The sequence below is a fragment of the Lepidochelys kempii genome, chromosome 1, assembly GCF_965140285.1.
Source record: "Lepidochelys kempii isolate rLepKem1 chromosome 1, rLepKem1.hap1, whole genome shotgun sequence".
NCBI lineage: Eukaryota > Metazoa > Chordata > Testudines > Cheloniidae > Lepidochelys > Lepidochelys kempii.
In genome coordinates this window covers 103,332,259-103,358,559 of record NC_136380.1, presented here as the reverse complement: position 1 = coordinate 103,358,559, position 26,301 = coordinate 103,332,259, and the positions used below count along the sequence as shown (strand labels likewise).

The 26,301-nt window shown below is 45.7% G+C and overlaps 2 protein-coding genes, 1 long non-coding RNA gene and 1 pseudogene across 10 annotated transcripts in view; 2 read left to right on the top strand and 2 right to left on the bottom strand.

The window, feature by feature from the left end:
- Positions 1–3,310, bottom strand: part of ERCC5 (ERCC excision repair 5, endonuclease) — a 37,846-nt gene extending 34,536 nt beyond the window's left edge. The window contains exons 1-3 of one of the 5 annotated variants that reach the window (XM_073349098.2): positions 3,238–3,310; positions 1,851–1,968; positions 369–489 (exon numbers count right to left, since the gene is read on the bottom strand). In XM_073349098.2, the coding sequence (XP_073205199.2) occupies positions 369–456 (88 nt within the window). In that variant the 5' untranslated portion in view covers positions 457–489; positions 1,851–1,968; positions 3,238–3,310. Of the gene's footprint in view, positions 1–368; positions 490–1,850; positions 1,969–2,971; positions 3,206–3,237 lie in introns of those variants that run through there. The other 4 variants (XM_073349106.2, XM_073349116.2, XM_073349088.2 and 1 more) reach the window with 4 other exon arrangements.
- A 5,290-nt stretch (positions 3,311–8,600) lies between these two features.
- On the top strand, positions 8,601–10,913 carry LOC140917586 (protein FAM200C-like; annotated as a pseudogene).
- Positions 10,914–13,254: 2,341 nt separating this feature from the next.
- Positions 13,255–26,301, top strand: part of LOC140913240 (uncharacterized) — an 18,678-nt gene continuing 5,631 nt past the window's right edge. The window contains exons 1-2 of one of the 2 annotated variants that reach the window (XR_013636021.1): positions 13,255–13,403; positions 18,283–24,662. This is a non-coding gene — a long non-coding RNA (uncharacterized LOC140913240). Of the gene's footprint in view, positions 13,404–13,786; positions 14,986–18,282; positions 24,663–26,301 lie in introns of those variants that run through there. The other variant, XR_013636022.1, reaches the window with a different exon arrangement.
- BIVM (basic, immunoglobulin-like variable motif containing) overlaps positions 23,199–26,301 on the bottom strand; it is a 25,009-nt gene continuing 21,906 nt past the window's right edge. For all 3 annotated transcript variants that reach the window (XM_078853510.1, XM_078853514.1, XM_078853519.1), the window contains one exon: positions 23,199–24,653. In XM_078853510.1, coding sequence (XP_078709636.1) covers positions 24,360–24,653 — 294 coding nt within the window. In that variant the 3' untranslated portion in view covers positions 23,199–24,359. The remainder of the gene's footprint in view (positions 24,654–26,301) is intronic.

Genomic DNA, 26,301 nt, shown 5'->3' with positions numbered 1-26,301 from the left:
CTAGAGTCAATCAGATGCAGCATTTCACCTCATCCTATTTTGGCATGAACCAAAAGTGAAACCTTACATACAGAATGAATTCAGTCCCTTTCAGCTTTTAAGATTAGCACACCCTTTACTGGAACATTTCATTCTACGTTTGTGTGTAAGATATAAAGACCAAACCAGTTAAAGAACTCCTTGCCTCTTGATCTTTCCAATCGTAAGATTTCATCTGTCAAACTCACAGGGTCTATACCTGTACTATGCCTAGTCCTAACAGATTGTTTTGGTAAGGTCAATTTGGGACATTTCTGCATTTTTCACAGTGGAACAGATGGACCAGCATGTTTCAGCAACAGTATGTCAACTTAAGGTTTTAAGGATACCAACAGCAAGAATTTTTCCTTCCAAAGTTTCTGGGTTTATAGGTCTTCCAGAGCATTCAAGCAGTTTCCAAAGTCCTTGAACTCCCATTGTTCTTCCTTACTTACTTTGAAGGAAAAGAATCTATGGGGAAAAGTTGTAAATATTTACTTTATGGTGCGAATAACCTTGTTTATGAAAACAAAGGGTTTGTTATTAATACAAACATTTATAAACACAAAGAGTGTGTTTAGAAAACCTTGCTCACCAACAAAATAGTAGAGTTGCATTAAATCACAGCTACAATAGTAGCTGAGTAACCATCCACTATGATGATTATTGGGTTCTTCATTATTTTACAAGCATATTGAGTACTTCACAGAAGACACATGAAAAAACTCATGATCCCTACCCTAAATATCTTATGATCTAAGTGAAACCCATAACCCTGAGATTAAAATCTCTTATTCCACTGCCTGCAATAGCTAGGCGACCCCAATAATTCTTCCTTTTCATGTGATAAATCAGGAAGATGACTGCACGCAGGCTGCACATGAGCAAAAGTTAAATTTATACCCCATTTTATACTCCCTGTAACTTCTGTAACATAAATAACAAACAAAACAGGCATCAAAAGTATTTAATTTGCCTTGCTCAACTAAACCTGAAGATTCTTGGTGAAGGCAAGTTTTCCTGTCTCTTGCACGGCACTATTCATAACAAGCATAGTAAGCTAGCTATAAATCTACACAACAGTGAAGTGAGCAGCACCATCACCCCACACTGGAGTGCTGGCCCGGGCCGGTTACCACCGAACCAGTTTCCTTGTCCTTACTCCCCTCCCTCCCCGCGCAAATGGGGCCCCACTGCAGTCCGCCCGACCCACAGCAGCCTAAGTACTTCCCTAACCTACAGGGCAGTTGTGATGCACACAGAAATGTTGTCAATTTGCAATAGGGTCAATATTTTTAAAAAAAGAAAAAAAAAAGAGAGAGAGAGAAATATGTTGTCAGGTACCATAACAGCTACCCCCTCAATTCTTTTTTAAACTATAAGAGTTTCCTATTCCTAGAAAATTTCTCTCACCCATGTGGAGCCACTTGCAGAATCCATGCAGGTGAAACAGTAAAAATGACTATACTAAGAATTCCATCATATGAACAAAGGCCTTGTCTACACTGCCACTTACAACGCTGAAAATTTCTTCACCCAGGGGTGTGAAAACACACTCCCCTGAGCGATGCAAGTTTCAGCACTGTAAAGTGGCAGTTCTGGCTGGTAAGGAGGGCTCACTGGAGGGTGGCTGGTGTATAGCTGGGTACCAATGGAGGAACCAGAGTAGGAAGCTAGGTGGTGGATGTTGGGGCTTCTGGAAAACAAATGCTACTAGGATTTGGAGACCGAGGGTGTTGATGCTCATGGGGAGCCAGGGATACTAGCTGGGTTGGCGTCTGGTGTGGGGGTGGGGAACCGCTGGGAAGCCAGGGGCCAGTATTAGGCCTCACCTTATCTGCTGCTGTGGCACCTCCTCCTCCAGCTGCTCATTCCTGGCCCTGGTCAAACAGAAGGAACAGCAAGAAAGAAGGCAATCTGGTCGCTAGTCCACAGGCACTGCAGGTATCTCTAGTGACCAAAATACAAAACTGCAGTCAAATGCCTGTTGCCTTCCCACAGCACACCTAAGCAAATGACATTTCAGGTAAGATGTGGAAATGCATGGCATGCCTGTCAAAAGCATGACTGCAACACGAAATACATGACGCTTCGTAGCCCTCTCTTTTACATAAGCAAGGGAACGCCACCTCCAGAACTTCCAGTTCTCAACTACAGCAGTATTACACAAGGTGAGAGGTGATCTCTCAAGGCAGAAAAAGTGCAGGCCATTTAGGGCTGTGTAGGTCAATTCCCAAAAGCATGCAGTGCAGATCACAAAGCACTGGTAGCAGCTCACTGTGAAATACAAGTAAACTGCTGTAAATTGTACTAGCTGCAATTTCCCAATGGAATTAAGATACAGCCCCAAATAAAGCATAGTGCACTAATCTGTTAGGTACTTATATGGAACCACTACTATATTATCTGAGCACCTCATAGTCTTTTTCATCTATTTAAAAAAAACCCTGAGATACAGGGATGCACAATGTTCCTACAAAGAGACTAAATGATTTGCCCAAGGTCACAGTGTAAGTCTGTGACAGAAGAAGGATTTGAACCCAAGGGTCCTAAATCCTAGGCTAGGGCCAAATGGATTGAATGCTGGACCATCCTTCCTCTGCTGGTGATGACAAAACATGAATCGCTGTTGTGAAGTCTGCACAAAAGAGAAAGACATGCGACCTTTTGGCCAGCTTGAAATAGAAAGGGAAAAAGAAAGGTGAAAGCTGGTTCTTCACTTTAAAACAACATCAGCAAAACACTGCAATGTTCGGTGAAGTATTTATTTGATCAAAATCTCTGCAATTCCCCCCCCCCCCCTCCAAGGACAATTTCTTTTGATTTTTTTTTTATTTAAAAAATTATTTTTTTTATAAAAGTCCTTTTATAAAAACCTGAACTTCGAGCTCAATTCGATCTGGTTGTTTTTTAAAAAGACTAGAAGGAAATGGTCAGAAGTGCACCAACCCACCGGCCCTTGGAAGTCTAATTGCTACTGTGCAGACCTTCGCATCGGGGAAGCCCGGCTCTGCCACAGCGACTGACAGGAGGCGGGTGGCTACTTTATCCAGCTGCGCCGGTCTCGCGGCCGCCCCCGGGCCCGGCTCTGGCCCCGGGAGGGGTGAGCGGGCCGCCGCCGCGAGCTGGCCGGGCCGCAGGGAGGGTCGGCTCCGCGCCCTCCCGCGCCGGCGCAGCGCTGGCTCGGCTCACCCCACCCCCGTATACCGCGGCGGTTACCCCCGAACCGGCTCCTTCTCCCCCGCGGCACGGGCCGAGCCCCGGCCCCGCAGCGGCCCAGCCTCGCCAGCCGATCGCTGAAAGGAGCATGCGCGGGCGCGGGGCAGGCTGGGAGTTGTAGTTCGCTCTCAACGGAAACGAACCGCTGCCGGGTCACCGCGCGCGCATCCCCCCATTTTATCCGCCCTTGGACGGCGGCTCCGAGTCTCCGGGCGGGGGGTCGCGGCAGACTTGGGCCCTATGCTGAAGCTTTTCTGTGCCACCCCAAGGGTTAGAAACTTAAGTCCTGATTCTGCCTGTACACACACACGCTGATGCACCTGCGCAACTTTACCTTTGCTGGAAGGGCGTGGGACTGCTGCTCACTCTCCTGAAGTCAAGCACGTGCAGAAGCAGTTTCAGGATTGGGGCCTTGCGCCCCGTCTTCCCCCTTTTTTTATTGAAACCTGAGAGTCTCATGACAGGTTTCAGAGGCCGCCCTGTTAGTCTGTATTCGCAAAAAGAAAAGGAGGACTTGTGGCACCTTCGTCGGATGCAATGAGCTGTAGCTCACGAAAGCTTATGCTCAAATAAATTGGTTAGTTTCTAAGGTGCTACAAGTCCTCCTTTTCTTTTTCAGATTCTCATGTAATTACTTGACTCCAAGTCACCAGGATTAATAAAAACAACAAACATGGCAAAGCTTCAGATAAAATGAAGAACTTGCAATACTGCCAAATAGATAAGGGCACCTCAGAATTTGGCTCACAATTGGTGTATTTTTTTTTTTTTGTGATTAGCTTGTCCCAAACCATGTGTTGTGTTTCTACTGTCAAGAGAAACTTAAATAAAATGTGTCCTGTGCACTAAAGGCTAAAGCCTGATAGATGCTGAGCACTTGCAAGTCAATGCGATACTTAATATTACAACCTGGCCCAGTCCTCTCTTCTGGAAAAGTCACCAATCTGTTGTAAGCAGATCCAGTCCTGGACCCCAGATGCTTCTAAGCCCCCTGGTCCATTTATTGTTTATAGGTCTGTGATTCTAGGGCACACTACCAGGCACAGACCTCTTGTCTGAACTGTTATATCCTTAGGGGCAACCGTTTTAGGAAACAATCACTTGAGACACATTTCAGAGTAACAGCCGTGTTAGTCTGTATTCGCAATGAATGAAGTGATGAAGTGAGCTGTAGCTCACGAAAGCTCATGCTCAAATAAATTGGTTAGTCTCTAAGGTGCCACAAGTACTCCTTTTCTACTTGAGACACAGAGAGCTGTAAACCTTAAAAGCAGCCATTTATTGCCACACACTGAACTAACCAAAAACCAGCCAAAACTGGCTGGGCTATCCCCTAATAATCTAACTCAGTTGCCATAGCAACAACAAGATTCTATTACCATGACAACCAAATACACAACATATTTCTCCCCCCTTAATGAGAACATCTAAATAAAACAAACACTGGACTAGAGAAGGAGTGAAGACTGCTTCTGTTCCTGGCTAAACCCCAGGGATTATTTTGCCCGGTAACCGTGGGTTCACCCTAGCTAAAGATCCAGTCATTGAGGAGGCCTTCTGTCTCTAAGTGGATTACGGCAGACTTCTGGTGTTGTTGCACCTGAAAATGTCTTGGGCGCAGGCCTAACAATGGGCTCAGGGTTCACAGTGCGAATGGGTGAAGATGTGATATCAGCTCATTCCGGGAAGGAGGGTATCTCTGCCGCTGGCAGTAATGGAGGAGGAAAGTCAGGAACAGGTGACTCTTGATTCGGTGTCTCACTGAAAGTGGTGAAGTCAGGCAACTCAACTGAAGATGTATCCTGAGGACTGGTATGACCTGGCAACAGCTGATCTACATGTCGCCGCCAGGTGAGATCCTCTACAGTCCTGACTGTAGGAAACAGGTCTGGTTTGAGCAATGACAGTGGCAGGGATTCATTTAGCTCCAGAAGTATAATTCTGAGCCAAAACTGGCTGTCCTGGGCTAAAGGTTCGGTCTTTTGCTCTGGGTGCACACCTGATGACTTGACCTTGCTGCTGACGTTGCACAATTTGTTGGGGTCAGAAGGTTTCAGCAGATCAAAGCAAGTGCGCAGCTGTCATCCCGCCATTAGAAAGGCCGGGGATGCCTTGGTCGTAGCATGAGGTGTGTTTCTGTAGGATAGTAAGAAGGTGTCCAGATGCTTTTGAATGGATAATTGTCCTCTTGCTGATTTCAAAGCTTGTTTCATTGTCTGCACAAATCTTTCAGCTAATCCATTGGTGGATGGATGATATGGTGCTGAAGTGATGTGGTGTATCCCATTTGCCTTAATAAAATTTTGAAACTCCTGAGAGACAAACTGCAGTCTGTTGTCGCTCACAAATTGTTCTGGCAGAGTGAAACGACTAAAGAGTCCCCATAATTTTTGGATAGTACTCTCTGCAGTAGTGGACTGCATTATAGAGACTTCTGGCCATTTAGAATGGGCATCTATCTACCACCACCAAGAACATGCTTCCTTCAAGTAGGCCAGCGAAGTCAAGGTGAATACATTGCCACGGATTTTCAGGCCAGTCCCATGGGTGTAGGGGTGCCCACTGGGGTGCATTCCTCAGACCCTGACATGACATACATGCTCTTGCCTTCTCTTCAATAGCACTGTCCAATCCAGGCCACCAAAAATAGCTTTGTGCAGTTTCTTTCATGCTCACTATTCCAGAGTGACCGGAATGTAGCTGTTCTAACATCTGTGATATCAGTGGTGGTGGGATAATGACACGTCTCCCCCACAACAAACAACCAGATTGGATCGATAACTCCGTCCTCCTGGATATGTAGGTAACAAGGTTGGGTGAGACTGGAGAGGTTCGTCGAGATGTTCTGTGCATCACCAGGTCCATAACTTGGGACAATACTGGGTCAACTCAAGTTGCCTTCTTTACCCGAGGAGCAGTGATGGGTGTATTCTCTACCTGTTCAAAGTAAAAGATTTCCTTCTGGGCAATATCTTGATGTTTGACTGGCAAAAGCAGCCTTGAGAGACCATCTGCATTGTCATGCAGAGTGGATTTCCGATATTTGATTTCATATGTGTGAGCAGAAAGCAACAATGCCCAGCGTTGCATACGACTAGCAGCTAATGGGGGGATGCCTGTGTGGGGTCCAAAAATTGAAGTCAGAGGTCGATGGTCTGTGAGAAGAGTAAACTTCCGTCCAAACAGATACTGATGAAACTTCTGAATTCCAAAAACGATTCCCAATGCCTCATGTTCGATTTGGGCATATTTAGTTTCTGCTTTGCTTAGACTGCGTGAAGCAAAAGCAATAGGTCTCTCTTCTCCCGAAAGCATAATGTGTGACACGACTGCTCCCACTCCATAAGGGGTAAGGATGGATCAAAGTGTGTCAGAACTTCAGAATTTAGCAATGCACCCTTAGCTTTGTTAAATGCAACATCACAGGCTTCAGTCCACTTCCAGGCGTTGTTCTGCCCAAGGAGTTCGTGAAGTGGTTTTAGCAGTGTGGCTAACTGAGATGAACGTTCCAGAATAGTTTAATAGTCCTAGAAACAAGTGAAGCTGGCTAACATTTCGAGGCGAGGGAGCCTCCATAATAGCCTTAACTTTTGCAGGGGCCTTACGAAGACCCGTAGCATCAATGATGTGTCCCAAATATTCAAGGGGATTGGAAGAATTCACACTTGTCTTTGTGGACTCATAGGCCATACTCTTCCAGTCTTTGTAGGGTAGCATCTAAATTCGTCAGGTGATCCTCCTCATTCCTTCCAGTGACCAGGATGTCATCCAGATAGCACTGGACTCCTGGCAAGCCACACAAAATCTGGTCCATAACCCTCTGGAACAGGGTGGGAGCAGATGTTATTCCAAAAGGGTAGGCGACAGTATCGATAAAGCCCTTTAGCATCACAATAGTCAACCGCTCTTGGGACTTTTCATCGACGTGCATCTGTAAATACGTCTGACTCAGATCAATCTTACTAAACATTTGTCCTCCAGCCAGGCCCACAAAGAGGTTATCAATGCGGAGAAGCGGGTATTGCTCTGCACACAACACTGGGTTGACAGTGAATTTAAAATCACCACAAATTCGGAGGGGGCCATCTTTCTTCACTATTGCAACGATAGGAGTTGCCCATGGGCTATAGGTAACTGGTATTAGGACTCCATTTGTGAGCAGGCGCTCCAGGTCCGCTTCAACTTTTGGCGTGATGGCATATGGCACAGTTCTGGCTTTCAGATATTTTGGTTGACTGTCAGGTTTAATATTCAATGTCACAGTGATTCTCTTCATAATTCCCAGATCCTCTCCAAAAAGAGCAGCATGTTTCCTTAGTATAGCGGTCAGACCAGTTTCTTCTTTAGTTATTCAGTGCACTTCTGCCCAGATCAGCTGAATCTTTCTAAGCCAAGACCTACCCATTAAGGCTGGGTAGTTACCTCTCACCACAAACAGTGGCAATTTAGCAGCCGGGGGGGGGGGGCGTAAAGAAATTCCAAGGGGGGGCACAAGGCTGTGAAATTTACATTACGAAAAAAAATTTTATCAGCGTAAAAAATTTTTTTTTTAAATTTAATAGACCAACAGATGATAAATTATATATATTCTTTATACATAATAACTACTCATAAAATTGTCCAGTTACAGGCCTATATTATTTAACTACAATAAAGTATTAACAATCTTCTCATTTTTTATTATGAATATAATAGACAAGAATAAAGGTATAACAAAGTACAATAATAATAAAAATACAATTAAAAATAAAAGTATATAACTGTAATGTTTTCAAATTTCATACCACGAAATGTGAATATTTTTTTTTTTTTTTTGCCTTTCAACGTGTAGGAGTGCTGTTTCGGTAGGTGGGGAGGCTGAAGACCAATGTAGAAAGTGATGGAACTTTTTAAAACTTCCTAGCTTGCTCACGAGAGTGTTTGAGACTGTTCTATTATGGGAGTGGTTACCTCCACCAGTCACCGTGTAAGACCGGCTACTTGCCGGACTGGTGGTTGGGTATATATAGGGTAGCATGCGTCCATACGTAATAGTACTAATAAATAAACGTTTGCAATAACTCAAATTAACTTGCATCCATTATTAGTCACGAATCAGGAAAATTATTTTTATAGATTTTTTTTATTAGTATATTATGGCCGTGATTAAGAAAAGGAAGTAAGATGAAGACTACATTAAGTATGGTTTCACCGTCACGGAAAAAAACGGGATCGATCATCCTCAATGCATAGTATGCCACGCAGTTCTCAGCAATGATGCCTTGAGACCTAGTTGTCTCGAGTGACACTTGACAAAGAGCCACAGCGCTGTGAAAGACAAATCAAAAGAGTTTTTTGCTGCAAAAATTCAAAATTTAAAATTCATGAAGCTAGACACTACTGGAGCTTTTCATCAAGCGTCGGCCAAAGTGGTAGAAGCATCTTATGAACTGTCATTGCTCATGGCTAAAGCCAAGAAAGCGCACACAATAGGAGAAACTCTTGTGAAGCCTTGTGTCAGGGTTCCCTCCCCACTCTGAACTTTAGGGTACAGATGTGGGGACCTGCATGAAAGACCCTTAAGCTTATTTTTACCAGCTTAAGTTAAAAACTTTCCTAAGGCACAAATTTTGCCTTGTCCTTGAACAGTATGCTGCCACCACCAAACGATTTAGACAAAGAACAGGGAAAGGACCACTTGGAGTTCCTATTTCCCCAAAATATCTCCTCAAGCCCTTACACCCCCTTTCCTGGGGAGGCTTGAGAATAAACAAGATGAGCAGAAACCAGCCTTGGATTTTTAAGACCCAAAACCCAATCAGATTCTTAAAAAAACAGAACTTTATTAGAAGAACAAAAAAAAGATAAGAGAACAACTCTGTAAGATCAAAATGGAAGATAATCTTACAGGCAGTCAGATTCAAAACATAGAGAATCCCTCTAGGCAAAACCTTAAGTTACAAAAAGACACAAAAACAGGAATATACATTCCGTCCAGCACAGCTTATTTTACCAGCCATTAAACAAAAGGGAATCTAACGCATTTTTAGCTAGATTACTTACTAACTAACAGTTGTAAGGCTGCATTCCTGATCTGTTCCCGGCAAAAGCATCACACAGACAGACGAACCCTTTGTTCCCCTCCTCTAGCTTTGAAAGTATCTTGTCCCCTCATTGGTCATTTTGGTCAGGTGCCAGCGAGGTTATCTTAGCTTCTTAACCCTTTACAGGTGAAAGAGTTTTGCCTCTGGCCAGGAGGGATTTTATAGCACTGTATACAGAAAGGTGGTTACCCTTCCCTTTATATTTACGACACCTTGCTTGTTGAAAGCAGCTGATATTGTGCTTGGTGCCGAAAGCAAGAAAAAAATATCAGAAATTTCACTTTCCGACAATTCCGTGAAACGTTGCATCAATGACATGGCGAAAGATCTAAAACTTCAAGTTGTGGAGGCAGTGAAAGCTTCTCCTCTTTTTTCAATTCAGTGCGATGATACCACTGACGTAGCACAATTCTCTCAGTTGCTCATCTACATTCGATTCATTAACGATGGAACTGTGAAAGAAGAACTGCTTTTTTCAAAGGAATTGAGACCACATCAAAGGCTTCTGATGTTATGAAAATGGTTTCCGACTTTTTTGAAGAAAATGGACTTTCATGGGAAAATGGACTTTTCATGGGTGGTGTATGCACATACGGTGCTCCAGTGATGCTTGGCTCTCGCTCTGAATTTGTGACATTGGTGAAAGAAAAAAATCCAGCCGTAACCACGACTCACTGCGTCATACACAGACAAGCGTTGGCTGCTAAAAGCCTTCCAGATGACCTATGTGACTCGTTGAATTTGGCCATCAAAGTTGTTAATTTTGTGAAGAACAGCGCTTTAAATAGGAGACTTTTTGCAGCTCTTTGCGTGGATTTGGGAGCGGATCATAAAATTCTTTTGTTTCACACGGAGGTACGATGGCTTTCCAAAGGGAACATGCTTTTGAGATTATTCGAACTGAAAGACGAAGTGGAAATTTTCCTCAAGCAACAGAAAAAAGAAGAGTTATATTGTGTGTTTATGGACCAAATGTTTCAACTTTCACTGTCATACCTCGTGGTCATTTTTGAATCTTTGAACAATCTCAACTTGAAGCTGCAAGGAAACAACACTGCAAACATTATAGCACACCACGATGCCATCAAAGTGTTTACAGAAAAAATCAAGATTTGGAAACGTTGAACGCAAGCTCAGACACCTAATTTTTTGTCTTTTCCAACAGTTTCATCACTTGCTGAAAATGAAGGTTTCCAAGAACTTTATAAAGAGGATGCAAAGAACAAAATTGTGTTTCATCTGGACTGCCTTGCTGACGAATTCATCTGCTATTTTCCAAACAACTTTTCTGACAACCCCGTTCGTAAATTAGCACGTAATCCGTTCAATGTTGATGTTGATTCATTGCCAGGAGTATTGCAAGAACAAGCACTCGAAATGAAATATGATTCAAGTGCGAAAGATATTTCTGAAAACTTAAGCCCAGAGGAATTGTGGATAAAATATTTCCCAATTTACCCGAAAGTTGGGGAAGCAGCGCTGCATATTATTTTTCCGTTTTCATCGATGTACCTCTATGAAAAAAGCTTTTCAAGTTTAGTCATAATAAAAATGAAACAAAGGAATCGACTGGATGTTGAAAACTATAGTTGAAAACTATTTTCATTGTGCACTTTCATCTTTCAACAAGATTCTATTACCACGACAACCATTACACGACATGAACCCTTCCTTGAGTAATGGCACTCTGCAGTCCAGCTGCCCTAAATCCCAAAACTAGTTCCTCAGACCTCTCAAGACCCTAGCTGCGTTGACATGTGTGATGCTTTCCAAGAGTATCCAGGGTTGTGAGGCTCCTGGCTACCATCTGCTCATAGTGTGAGGAAGCCTTGTCTGCGCCAGCCATGGGTCAGCCTCCAGCTTCACAGGCAACTCAAGCACTCCTCTCTAAACCTCGCAGGCCCTGCTGTTACTCTACAGCAGGGGTGGGCAAACTTTTTGACCTGAGGGCCGCATCAGGTTTCCAAAATTGTATGGAGGGCCGGTTAGGGGAAGCTGTGCCTCCCCAAAGAGCCAGGTGTGGCCCAGCCCCTGCCTCCTATCCACCCTCTCTCCCCCGCCCACTTCTCACCCCCTGACGGCTCTCCCAGGACTCCTGCCCCATCCAACAACCCCTGTCCCCTGACGGCCTCCCCGGGACTCCTACCCCATCCACCACCCCCTGCTCCCTGTCCCCTGACCACCCCCGGAACCCCCAACCCTGACAGCCTCCTGCCGCCCCATCCAACCCCCCATTTCATTCCTGACTTGCCCCCCAGGGACCACTGCCCTATCCAACCACCCCTTCTCCCTGTCCCCTGACGGCCCCCGGAACCCCTGCCCTATCCAACCACCCCTTCTCCCTGTCCCCTGACGGCCCCCGGAACCCCTGCCCCTGACTGCCCCCCGCCACCCCATCCAACCCCCCTTCTCCTTCCTGATTGCCCCCCCAGGACCCCTGCCCCATCCAACCCCCTGTTCCCTGCCCTCTGACCGCCCTGACCCCTATCCACACCCCCGCCCCCTGACCACCACCCCAACTCCCCTGCCCTCTATCCCACCCCCCGCTCCCTGCCCCCTTACCGTGCTGCCTGGAGCACCGATGGCTGGCGGTGCTACAGCCACGCCACCAAGAGCACCGGGTCAGGCTGCGGCTCTGCAACTGCGCCGGCAGCGCACTGAGGCTGTGGGGGAGGGGGAACAGTAGGGGAGGGGCCGGGGGCTAGCCTCCCAGGCCAGGAACTATGGGGCCGGGCAGGAGGGTCCTGCGGGACAGATGTGGCCCATGGGCCATAGTTTGCCCACCTCTGCTCTACAGGTTAAGTGATTGGCACACCCCAATGCTTGAGCCCTCTGAGCATCTCCCTGGAGTGTCCAGACTCTGGTCCCCAGGACACTCACAGAATTCATGGATTTGCTGCTTCCAAAGAGAAACAGTACACCCCAGCTTACCAGTTCCACTCAGATCACTACTCTGATTAACTCACAGCATTTAGATATGTTTATAGTGAAATCAAATATGAGTTTATTTAACAGAACACAGAGATTCAAGTAACAGCAAGTAGACATATTGGAAACATGGTTACATATAAAATAAAATCATAACACGCATCCTAGTGGCTAGACTTAATTAATTAGATACTCTCATGTCTTGTAGTGTAATGCTTACCCCAAATCCTTACAACCCTTTACAGCCAGGTTGGCTGGAATCCTCTTTCATGATCAAGCACGCTGTCAACTTGCTTCCTCAGTGAGGAACCCCGTGTGTTTCCTTGCAAATCAACATATACCAGAACAATCCTTTGTCTTTATTCATAAACAGGACACCCTCCTGGTTTTGTTTCATCTTGTAGACTTCCTCTCTTGTAGATTTCAGAGCAAACAACGGAGGGAGGGGGAATGAAGTGAGGAGAGGGTAGGGCCTCAGGGAAGGGGTGGGGCAAAGGCAGTGCCTTGGGGGAAAAAGGGGCAGGGGGAGGCTGTTCTGTTTTCTGCCATTAGAAAGTTTGTAACCCTAGGGCTCAGGGACGCACTGGCTGTGGAAGGGCAGGCCCCAAGGTAGCAGGGAAGGAGGAAGAGGGACTGTACAGGGAGATTTTGGCAAACCAGTAAAGTGCCTGAAACCACTACTGCTTATTGCTAAAAGTAGCCATGTCAACAGGCCGTAAATTGGCCTGCAGCAGGCTTAGCTTAACCAAGGCAGAAGGGGAGGGGGTTTTGAGTGCCACAGAAAGGGCAGCTTGACCCCACGTCCTTCCTGATAAGAATTGTGTTGAAATTGCTGATACATGCATTTTAGAAGTACAGGAAGCTTGTCCATGTGCCCTCAGGAATGTGTCTGACCATACCTGGTTAATTGGTGACCAGAAGGAAACCTCTTGCTTCACCTTTGAAACTGCTTGCTTCACAAGTTTTCTTTAAGTGACATGTCATTGTTTTACTAATGTATAAATTAGGGGGAAAAGTCTGAGTTAGGGGGACTCTTGGGGAGGGTTTCTTCAGAGACTCTCCCTCTGGACGCATCTTGTGGTCTCCACCGGCAGACGGAAGATTTGGCCACCGGAAGGCTGCTGCTGTGCCACTTGAGAGCCACACTCAGCTTCGGTAATTATCAAGGGTTGGGGGTGTTTTACTAACCTGTTGTGGACGTAAGTGCTTGAGACTAAGTTTAGCTTTAAGTGAAAGCACTCTTGTGTTGCCCTGTTTGTGCCAGCCATCTATCGGTTGGATGGCCGTGTCTCCCTTGATTTATTTCCCGACACCACCTCGCACAGAGGAAAAGTTGCCAAGAGCTTTGGGTTGAAAGAACTCCAGGTAACAGTGTTTAACAGGGCCTGAAAGACATGGTGGGTCAATGATCATACAGGAACAGTGGCCTTGAAAAGGCAGCGTCAGCCTTAGCTGACCCGCTCACTTTGCATTATTATTATTTTGGCTGGTCTGTCCCTCCTCCCATTCACTCATATAAACTCAGACTGCCAGGTGGTTCAGAGCTGCGGGGCTGAGGAGTCAGGCCCTGAGCTGACCAGGATTGGGAAGTAGGGAACAGGTGGTGGAGCTTCGGGGCTACTGGAGTTGGGAAAGGGGCTGTTTGTAGTTGATTTATTCTCCAACCCCTGCTTAAGAAATGTAGATTCAGAATCACCTCTGCAACAGCCTTTAAGCATCCAAACTTTACCTAAGACATGCATGTTGCCCTGCTGGCATGCCGTGTCCACTTCTCTGAATACCTTGGTTGGACATTCATGGCTTTGGAGCAATAATTCAGGCTGGTCAGAGAGAGGTTGACTGGGCTTTTCAAGGACTTCTCAGTTGTTGGCATACAAAAGACCAGGCTATTACCCAGCTAATTTGAGATTTCATTACCAGTTGGCATTCCACTTACTACATGATTTTATCCTTGCTGGAAAATAAGTGGGCTCTTCTTTTCTTCTGACGATCTTAATGTCATTCTGACTCAGTACAAGTGGAATTTATTGAAGACTTGATTCAAGTACTCAAGGTAACCCAAGAGATAAGCTCTGACCTAACTCATATCTCAGTAAGCATTGACAGTTACCTAGAAGTTTTAGATCCAGGCACTGTTGCTTCGGAGAACCCTGGAAAATATGGACCATTTTCCATACCTTGGCAGCCACCTCTCTCAAAAAGCCAGCATTGACACAGAAATTGAATACAGGATCCGTTGTGCCAGAACTTCCTTTGGAAGACTACACAAACAAGTCTCCAATTATAGGGATCTGCAAACAGGCACCAAGACCTTGGTTTACAAGGCTATTGTCATCCCCACCCTTCTGTATGGGTGTGAGACCTAGGTAACGGACAGACGTCTCAGCACTGCTTCAGGAGGATCAGCTGGGAAGACTGACGCACTAACTTCAGCATTCCCTCTGCAGCCAACTTCAGCAGTATAGAAGCGCAGGTGATGAAACGCCAACTCCGCTGGGCTGGCCACCCTGTACGTATACCTGACACTTGCCTCCAGAAGTGTTACTGGAAGATTTAATTCCATTATATTATACCAGTGATGTTGCCTAAGACACTGCTTTTAAGTTAAAACCTTTATTCTGTAATTATCTAAACTGGTAACCAACGTTGAGGCCCACTCAAAAGGAATTGCCAGGGAAACTAGCCTTGCTGGCCCTTGGAAGGACACGGATACAGCCCTCCGATCAAGAATAGACAAGTAAGCAGTAAATCTTTGAAAACAAAAATAATATTTATTTAGAAATGAGTGGTTACAGTAATATTATAGAGATAGATATAATAGGGGTTACAGTTGAAAAGAGAATGAAGCGACGCAGCAAATAAAGATGCAAAACTATCATTCCAATTTCAGTTGATAACTGTATATAACAATAGGTCAATTAAACATTCACTACTAACTACTTAAGGCTAGACATCCAGTAAGCACTGGCCAGGCAGTTACTAGATGGGTAGGGGAAGATCTCACTCAGACCACAGATACCAGCTTTATTTACAAGCAAAATCCATACGGTCTAGGATAATAAAATAGAAGAAGGTTGAACTTACAAGGGTTTTCTTCTAGAATCCCTCTAAACCATCTCAAATAAAAGGGTCCTTCTGCTCTGTCACAGTTTGTGAGCGATGACTGTTTGCTGATGGCAGGCTCCAGTAGCTGCTGTGCCGAACAGCTGCCTACTCCTGAGGTAAAGTGGCTCCTCAGGTAGGAGAGACGGAAGCCCTCTTGGTAGCTGCTGGGGTAGCTGCTGTGGTGGCCCCCTGCTGGCTTGGTAGCAGAAAAAAATGGTTATTCACCTTTTGTAACCTTTGTTCTTTGAGATGTGTTGCTCATATTTATTCCAGTTAGGTGTGGGCGCGTGCCGCATGCACAGCTGTCAGAAACTTTTCCCTAGTAACTACCCCTCAGGCCGCCCTGGAGCAGCACCAGTATGGCACTTTATATACCACCCTGCTGGCCCAACCCCCCTTCAGTTCCTTCTTGCCGGCTACTCTAACAGAGGGAAAGATGGTGGGGGGGGCGGGGGGATGGAATAGATATGACCAACACATCTTGAAGAACAACAGTTACAAAAGGTGAGTAACCATTGTGACAAAGTTCCTCCTCTACCTTGGTGGGCCTTGTGCTTATTGGCGGATTTGCTCGCCTTGGAGCTTCACAGCAGCCCTCAGTTTGGCCATTTTCATGAACCCACATTCCAGGACAACAACTCCTGTGTCTGACCAGGAGTTGGGAGGTTTGGGGGGAACCCGGCCCCACCCTCTACTCCAGGTTCCAGCCCAGGGCCCTGTAGTATACAGCTGTTTAGAGTGCCTCCTGGAACAGCTGTGCAACAGCTACAACTCCCTGGGCTACTTCCCCATGGCCTCCTCCCAACACCTTCTTTATCCTCACCATAGGACTTTCCTCCTGGTGTCTGATAATGCTTGTACTCCTCAGTCCTCCAACAGTCCGCGTTCTCACTCTCAGCTCCTGGTGCCTCTTGCTCCCAGCTCCTCACACGCACACCACAAACTGAAGGGAGTTCCTTTTTAAAACCCAGGTGCCCTGATTAGCCTGCCTTAATTGATTCTAGCAGCTTCTTGATTGGCTGCAGGTGTTCTAATCAGCCTGTCTATCTTAATTGTCTCCAGAAGGTTCCTGATTGTTCTGGAACCTTCCCTGTTACCTTACCCAGGGAAAAGGGACCTACTTAGCCTGGGGCTAATATATCTGCCTTCTATTACTCTCCTATAGCCATCTGGCCTGACCCTGTCACACCATTTTTTCTTCGAGTGCTTGCTCATATCAATTCCAGTTAGGTGACTCCCAAGCCTTACCTAGGAGATGGGGTTGGAGTCAAGGTATTGCTGACTGAAGTACCGCTCTGCTGAAGGCCGCATCGTTCCTAGATTGGTGGACAGTGGCATAGTGCAATGTGAAAGTATGCACAGAAAACCACGTCGCAGCCCTGAAGATTTCCTGGAGAGGTACTTGGGCTAGAAAGGCTGTGCCCTTGTGGAGTGAGCTGTGATGGTAGGCAGAGGAACCTTCGCCAAGTAATAACAGGTGTGGATACAAGCTGTGATCCAGGAGGAGATCCTCTGGGAAGAGACAAGCAATCCCTTCATCTGCTCTGCTATAGCAACGAACAACTGAGTTGTTGCAAATAAACTTTTCTGCTTCTCCACCCCATTATGGTTATTGAGTGAAGCACACCTTGTAACAAACCCCTGCTGTTGTTTTGCCTCTGGGCACTGGGTGCCGGCAACAGTTTTGTCCATCAACACTGCTATACAATGGCCCTGCAAGCACATCAGAAAAGCTTGGCAGGCGAGGCAGATCGCCCTGAGTTCTTTGATGTTGATATGTAGAGCCAGTTCCTCTACTTGCCATAAGCCCTGCGTTTTTAGGCTTCCGAGGTGCACTCCCCAGCCCAACGCAGATACGTCTGTGCCTAAAGTCAAGGTGGGTTGGGGTGAGTGAAAAGGAACCCCGATGCCTACTGCATGGGGATTCAGCCACCACTGTAGTGAATCAAGGGTGTGTCGAGGGATGGTCAGCACTGTGTCCAGACTGTCGTGGCCCACTTGCAAGGATCTGATTCACAGCCTGGCATGCTGAACCATGTTTGTGCAGGATGCCATATGGCCTAGTAGCCTGAGACACTGCCTCGCTGTAGTGGAAGAGAAGCTGCAAAGGTTGCTGATTATCTGGCGAGAGGGTCAGGTGATGTGTCTCTGGCAGGAACTCTCTCACTTAAGTCGCATTCAGAATGGCTCCAATGAACTCTATCCTTTGAGTTGGGGTGAGCACTGATTTGCTGACGTTGAGTATGAGACCTAATTAGTCGAATGCGTCTCTGACTATATTGACCTGCGATTCCACTTGCTGATGGGAGCGGGCCCGGAGGAGCCAGTCGACCAGGTAAGAGTAGACATGTACGTGGTGGCAGCAGAGAAAAGCTGCTACAACTGCCATACACTTGGTGAAGACATGAGGTGCTGTGCAAAGCCTGAATGGGAGGGCTGTGAACTGGTAATGCACCTTGTTCACTACGAAGTGGAGGAAGAGTCTGTGAGCCAGGGTGAAAGATATGTGAAAATAAGCATCCTTCATATCGGGGGCATTGTACCAGTCTCCCGGGTCCAGGGAAGGGAAGGTTGTGCTTAGGGAGACCATGCGGAACTTCAAGCTGCCTATGAACTTGTTGAGCTCCCGCAGGTCCAGAATGGACCTGAGGCCCCTCCTTCGCTTTGGGGACGAAGGCTCTGGATCAGAAATTGACAGGAGGTTACTAATCCTTTGCAGGTCCCCTCCTCACCCATCTGTCAGAGTTTGCCTAGGAAGAATGCCACCCACCCTTCTGTTTGAATGTAAATTTTTCTTTAATTACTACGGGAGGATGTAAAGGGAGGAAGGGAAGGGAGGGGAATAACAATAGAGCCTTAACCTAACATACACACACAGGCAAGCACAGAAGCTTTTCAATTACCACCTTGTACCTCAACTTCTCCACAGGCAACACTGCTGGATGATTGATTCCTAGCTGAGCTGGATCAGATGCCCCCTCCGACGAGGACTGCTGACGATGGAGTTCAGATGAGTATCCCTAACACTAGTTTCCCACCCTAACCTCTTTGTGCCATCGTGGCTGCAAGTAAGAACCTAGCTCTAAGTGTCTGCGAGTGTGCTCCCCAACAAAACAAACCCCGACAACAATGCACTCACTAATAGCAGAAGCTATCATGGGCTGACAGCTAATCCCTGCTGTTATGGAAAGAGAGATCTTGACTGCAGCTGTACTTAAAGTCACAGTGCAGCAGGCAGCAACCTTCACACTCTCCTGAGAAAAAGCCCCATCCCTACCTGACCAGCTTCCCTATATAACCTTCTGGTTTCTAGGCAACTCCCACCTGATAGGTTCCCGCTCCTTTCTTTTCTTCCCACCCTTTGCCTTTTGCAGTGAACTGAAACTTCACAAAACCTGTTCATGGACAATCTCAGGATGCATAAACATATGACAACCATTGCATAATAAAAACCTATACATAATCCTTATTAATTTCATACGTACACCCTACATGGATGTGTCCCAAGCATGCACAATTTAACCAAGGAGCCTCTTTCTTTACACCCCCATGCACATCTTCAAAAGGCCTGCTCCTGGCTGGAAGACGGCTTCATCTGGCCAGAGCCCTGGCCTGAGGAAGGGTGGGGCCTCTTCCCGACGTTTCTGTTCCTCCTCCGGGAACCATCCTGCCTGTTCTGCAGATGGTAGAACCGTGGTGGGGGCTGCGGCCTACAATGCCTCCGCTGTGTCGCTGGGGTATGGAGTCCATGAACTAAAGGGTGGCCCGTGAGTCGTTTAGGCTATGGAGCCTTGAGTATTTTTTCTGAACAGAGGGCTGAGCCCTCGAAGGAGAGGTCCTGTATGATTTTCTGGATCTCATAGGGGAGGCCAGAAACCTGTAGCCATGAGCTCCTCCTCATGGCAACCCCCATTGCCATGATGCGGTTGGCTGCGTCCGCAATGTCCAGCACCGCTTGCAGGGACGCTTGGGCGATGAGCTTGCCCTCCTTGACGAGCATGGAAACCTCTGCACCGGAGTCCTGTGGCAGCAGCTCCATGAATTCGGCCATTGCTCCACAGGAGTTGTAGTTATATCTACTGAGGATGGCTTCTTCGTTAGATATACGGAGCTGCAACCTCCCTCCCCCCGCCACCAAGTAAACCTTCCTGTCAAATAGGTCTAACTTTTCTGCCTCTTGGTTTTTTGGGCAGGGGCCCTGGTAGCCTTGGCGCTCCCGCTGGTTGGCTGCCAGGGAGTCTGGCGGAGGGTGGGTGTACAGGTGCTCATAGCCCTTTGACGGGACAAAGTACCTGCACTCATTCCTCTTTGCACTTGGAGACAAAGAGCGCAGGGGTCTGCCACAAGGTCTTGTTTTAATTAGTGACAGAGCAATGTGGGAGGGGCCCGAGGGGGCGAGAATGTCAACCATGGCATCAGTGTCCTCCACCACCGCCTCTGCCTGGATCCCCAGATTCTGTGCCACCCTCCTGAGCAGCTGCTGCAGCACTCTGCTGTCCGCCAGGGCTGTCGATGTGCTCGCCACAACCTCATCAGGCAAGGACGAGGATGAAGCCCTGGCTGGCAGTGGGTCTTGTTCCCTTCCATTGGCGCCAACTGTGGTCGAAGGGGGGGGGGGCGCGTGGGATTGGCTTACAGGGAAGTACATTCACCAACGGGGGTGGCTTTGCATCAAGGACAAACACACACAACTGTCACACCGTAGCCTGGTCAGTCATGAAACTGCTTTTCAAAGCCTCTCTGATGTGCAGCGCACCTCGGTGTGCTCTTCTAATTGCCCTGGTGTCTGGCTTTCAAAACTGACCACCAGGTGATTTGCCTCAACCTCCCACCCCGCCATAAACATCTCCCCCTTACTCTCACAGATATTATGAAGCACACAGCAAGCAGTAATAACAACAGGAATATGGCTTTCGCTAAGGTCTAACCTACTCAGCAAACTACGCCAGTGCCCTTTTAAACTCCAAAGGCACATTCTACCACCATTATGCACTTGCTCAGCCTATCGTTGAACTGCTCCTTACTGATGTCCAGGCTGCCTGTGTATGGCTTCATGAGCCAAGGCATTAAGGCGTAGGCTGGGTCCCCAAGGATAACTATTGGCATTTCAACATCCCCAACAGTAATTTTCTGGTCTGGGAAGAAAGTTCCTTCTTGCAGCTTTCCGAACAGCCCAGAGTTCCAAAAGATGCGAGCGTCATGCCCCTTTCCTGACCATCCCATGTTGATGTTGGTGAAATGTTCCTTGTGATCCACCAGTGCTTGCAACACCATTGAGAAGTACCCCTTGCGGTTTATGTACTCTTTGGCAAGGTGGTCCAGTGCCAAGATAGGGATATGCATTCCATCTATTGCCCCACCACGGTTAGGGAACCCCATTGCAGCAAAGCCATCCACTAGGACCTGCATATTTCCCAGAGTTACTACCCTTCTTAGCAGAAGGGTATTGATCGTCCTGGCTACTTAGATCACAGCAGCCCCCATGGTAGATTTGCCTGCTCCGAATTGATTCCTGACTGACCGGTAGCAGTAGGCGTTGCAAGCTTCCACGGGGCTATTGCCACTTGCTTCTCAACTGTCAGGGCCGGTCTTATTTTGGTATTCCTGTGCTTCAGGGTGGGGGAAATCAACTCACAAAGTTCCATGAAAGTGGCCTTACGCATGCGAAAGTTTTGCAGCCACTGGAATTCATCCCGTACCTGCAACACTATGCGGTTCCACTAGTCTGTGCTTGTTTGCTGGGCCCAGAATCGGCATTCTACTGTATCAACGTGCCCCAATGCCGCCATGATATCACAATTGCCACATCCCATGCTTTCAGGAACGTCTGTGTCCGTGTCCTCACAATCTTCTTCATGCTAGCAGCTCCTAGCTAGGCTCTGCACATACTGCAGGATAATGCACGAGGTGTTTACAATGCTCACAAAAGCAGTGTGCAGCTGAGTGGGCTCCATGCTTGCTGTGCTATGGCGTATGCATGGATAACCCAGGAAAAAGGCGCAAAATGATTGCTTGCCGTTGCTTTCAAGGAAGGAGGGAGGGGAGACTGCACAGATTCTACCCAAAACCACCTGCAACTATATTTTTGCTCCATCAGGCATTGGAAGCTTAGCCCAGAATTCCAATGGGCAGCAGGGACTGTGGGATAGCTACCCACAGTGCACCACTCCATGAGTCGATGCTAGCCCTGGTATTGAGGACTCACTCCGCCGACCTAATGCACTTAGTGGGGACATGCAGAATCGACTGTATAAAATCACATACTAAAGATTGACTTCTATAAAATTGACCTAATTTCGTAGTGTAGTTTTGGTTACTGTGGAGGTATTAATTGGAGCTACGGGAGGTGGCCTTTGATATTCTTCTGGCTCTTCCCTCAGTGGACTGTAAAATTCTGGAATGGACTCCAATGACAGCTCCAGTAGTAGTAAAGTATCCCGAAGTAATTGCCTCTGTTATGGGAGGAGCATGATGGTTCACTGGTTTAGATTTAGCCAATGCATTCTTTGCAATTCCTTTGCATCTGGACTCCTGGTACAAGTTTGCCTTTACATTCCAAGGAAGACAGTTTTGTTTTTATCAATCTCCAAAAGGTTTCCATAACAGCGCTGCTATCTGCCATATGCACATGAACAAATATGGGATAACATGCCTCATAAGGATAACATCATATTATATGTACATGATATCCTTTATAAGCACAAAAACTAAGTAAGAGAATTTAGAAATATTATACCATGTATTACAGAAAATAAAGGAAACAATGTTTAAGGTTAGTCCAGGAAAAGCTCAAATATGCCAACAGCAGGTAAACTATCTAGTAGTAACGTTAGGACAAGAGGGACGATCACCAGATAAACAAAGGGTAGAATTATTCCAAAAATTACCAGCCCCCAGAGGTTTATCTACTTTAAGATAGTTTTGGGGTATGACAAATTTCTCAAGAGAATTATGCAGAGAAAGCTAGCCCAGGGTATAAGTTATTTAAAAAGGGTAATAACTGGGAATGGGGATTAGAACAGCAGAAAGCTTGTATGCATTTTAAGAAAGCATTAGCACAAGCCCCAGGTTTAGCATACCCAAAAGTAGGACAAACTTTTAGGCTCCAATTGGCTACTACCAGTACTGGAATGACTACTGTATTAAGTCAAGACGATGGAACAGGTCTTCAACCAGTGGCATATGCCTCTAAGGTTCTGAATTGAGTGGAACAAGAATTTACTCCTTGTGAGAAAGAGGTATTAGCCTTGGTTTGGGTTTTGCAACATTGAGTGTATTTAGTAGGACTATCCCTAGTGCTTCTTAAGACATCGCATTCACCTGTGAAATATGTATTAACACGAAAAACTAATGATGGACATGTTTCTAGTCCTAGATTAGCAAAATGGACATTAGCCCTGCTAAATAAAAATGTAACAATTGAAAAGGTCCCAAGTTTATCAACATTTCCTTAGTCTTATAATTGAAGGAGAAAAGCATCAATGTCCCCTACCAGAAATGGGCCAGTACTGGAATACCTTAAGTCCAAATAGTGGGGTAACACCATTATCAACTGTCCTGCTTATCCTACACATGCCTTTACTTCCCCTGCAAATTAGTCTCTCTTATAGAAAAGAAAAGCTGCCCTTTTAAATTCATATGCTTAATATATCCCAGACATATTATGGACTTAGTCATAAAGGCATCATTCAGGAAACTTCAGTGGGGCTACTCCACTGAGTGAGAGAAGCAAGAATAGTCCCTCAGTTAGAGGATAAACTCTTCAAGGCTAAGAATAAGGACATTCCCAAAACAAACAAATGACAAAGTAGAAAACAAATTTTATTGGATGAAGAAAATTGTCTAAAAGTTTCCCATTTTTTGGTTAACAAAAGCAGCAAACCACAAAAAACCCTGCATTCCATGACAAGTGTTCATGTCAACAAAATTAATCCTTGAGCTCATCATTTGTATGTAGAATGTTATAACTGCTAAAATGTTTTGGGGCAAAGAAAGTTATATTAGTCCAAATATAGGTGCTTTACATGGAAACCTGAACAATATAAATTGTTTGCTGACAGATATACTGTTGGGGCTGCTAGCATTCTTTGGTACTTAATAGTGTCACCCCTCATAGAAAAATTAACAAGTAAGAACACTAAGAAATTTGGAGACACAATGAAGGAAAAGAACAGCCAACAGGCCAAAGTGTGTTCAGCTTGGTTATCAGCAAATTCAACTTCATTTTTATTTAAGAAGCCTGTGGAAAATGAAGCAAATTCAGTGCTCACAAAGGTGCTGTAGTAAAAATCCACTACTTTATCTACAGAACAGGCAGAAGAGGGGTAACAGTACAAGCCCACTCTACAGTTGTGCCTGAAGCCTGACCCAGAGTAATGTCATTTTCCCCTGTACAATCAATCTCAGGCTTTTCAGATACAATAGCACTAATTTGTACCAGTTGGCAAAATATCATTATTTTAAGGGACATGGACACTAGTCCACTGGGAATTAGACTGAGACCACCCACTCAGTTATGTTTGACAAGTTTTTTGTATTACAATATTTCTAATTGACAGTGGGAGCCTTATTGCATTTAAAATAAAAATAAAATGTTAGAAAGGAAGGAAATGTCTACATTTTTATCCTTATATAGTATCCAGGATAATCATTTGGAATGTAATAAGATATAAAGGTTCATGCTTTGAATACTTTTCAATGCTGTTTGTTTACATAAATGGCTTTAACCACAATTTGTTTTTGTTTTTTCCACGGTCCCAAATGCAGTTCAATTATTTGAAGTGACAGTTTGCTTATTATATTTACTCTGATTACAAAGTACAATAATCTGTGCTTATTTGTTAGTTTTCACATCTGATCTCACCCATCGCAACCATACACAGAAGTATGTATTTAAATAACTATGAGATTGCCTTTTATACCATTTCTAGTCATACCTACTCTAGGCTTAATAAACTCCTACCATGTCTTAGCAAAACTTTAGTACATTAGTTGTGCTGTACTAAGTTAATTTCTATCATTCCCATCATAATCAGTATAACTCTGATATCCACTGTTCCTCCTCTCATGAAGATTACACATTTTCTTCCACATGGACTCTTGATGAAAACCAGCACTGAAAGATCTACCCAGATGTCCATGCTGTTTCTTGGTGATATTGTCTTCGCTTTCAGATTTCGCAATTCCTTGTGCTTGTGGTTGCATATCTCGTCTAATGTTTCCAAATGGGAAGTTCCAAGGACCAAACCTTTGCCAGTTAAGTCTCTGAAAAGAAATGATACAGTGCAGATTTCCTCCTACCTGACAAAGGTAAGAAGTTTTTTGTTAAAAAGTGTGCAGAGAAAACTACTTAATTATCTACTTAATAGTATTATTTATGAAAATCTTTTGAATATTTATGTGACAAACTGCTTTAGTTTAGTTTCTTCAACTCCTTTACTAGCTCCCTTCCTAATCTTCTACACAGTATTTAAGTTTCCCTATCTAGCATTCACAAGCCAGCATAACCCAGATTTTGCCTAACTCTGTTAGCCTTTACACTCTCCACTCAAAAAACAGCTATCACGGTGTTTCTGTCCTCTTTCCACGCATCTTCAGATTTTCTTCCATGCACCCTTCCTTGCACCTAGAAGACAGAGTTACTCACCTTGTGCAGTTACTGAGGTTCTTTGAGATGTGTCCCCATGGGTGCTCCACTTCAGGTGTTGGTGCATCCCGACGCCACTGATCTGAGATTTTTGGTAGCAGTGGTTGGACAGACCGCGCGTGCACAATAGCTGTCTTGCGGCACCATTGGAGTCTTGTTTAGTGCACGCGCGGCCTGACCCCCTCAGTTCCTTCTCTACCATAGAGTCCTTATATCAAACTCCAAAGTAGAGGGGAGGCGACTGGGTAGTGGAGCACCCACAGGGACACACATCTCTAAGAACCTCAATTACTGCACAAGGTGAGTAACCCTCTCTTCTTCTTCGAGTGCTGTCCCTGTGGGTGCTCCACTTCTGGTGACTGTAGAGTAGTGTCCACTACGGTTGGGGAGACTTTGAAGTTGCATACATAGTAGAGGAGAGGACCGTTAGGCCTAATATGGCATTGGCTCTGGAGGCTGTATAACTGCATAGTAGTTAGTGAGCGTATGTTCTGAGGCCCATGTAGCAGATCTCTGAAATGGATACACTATTTAGAAATGCAATAGATGCTGCTATGAATCATGTAGAATGGGATCTGACACCCATTGGGGGTTCTGTCTTATATGTTTTATAATGTAAGTGTATGCAGCTTGAGATCCACTTAAATAGTCTATGTTTCGATATAGCAGAGCCCTTGGATCATTCCGTCATCAAGATGACCAGCGTTGGAGATTTGTGGAAAGACTTTGTTTTGTCCAAATAAAAGGCTATAGCACGTTGAACATCGAGGGTATGAGACACGGCCTCCTGTGTGTTTCTGTGTGGTTTAGGACAGAATGTAGGGAGGTCAATATGTTGATTAATATGGAAGGTTGAAGCTATTTTAGGGAGGAATTTTGGGTGGGGCCACAATGTGATCTTGTCTTTAAAAAAGATAGTGTATGGCAGGTTGGCCATTAGTGCACTTTTCTGACTGACCCTTCTAGTGGATGTGATGTGTGCAATAGGGAGCAGGTAGCCAGTGGTTCAAAGGGGGGGGGGTGTCTCATAAGGCCTTTGAGAACTAGATTTAAGTCCTATGTAGGCATGGGTGGCTGTACTTCAGGGTAGAGATTCTGAAGGTCAGTAAGAAAACGTTTTGTGGTCGCATGTGCAAATACCGAAAATCCATCGATCTTACAATGGAAAGTTGTGACTGCTGTGAGATGTACTTTAATAGAGCTCGTGGACAGTCTGGAATTCTTTAGCTCCAAGAGATATTCTAGCACTACTGACAGCGGTGTAGCTTTCGGAGTGAACTGTTTGTTCTAACTCCATATGGA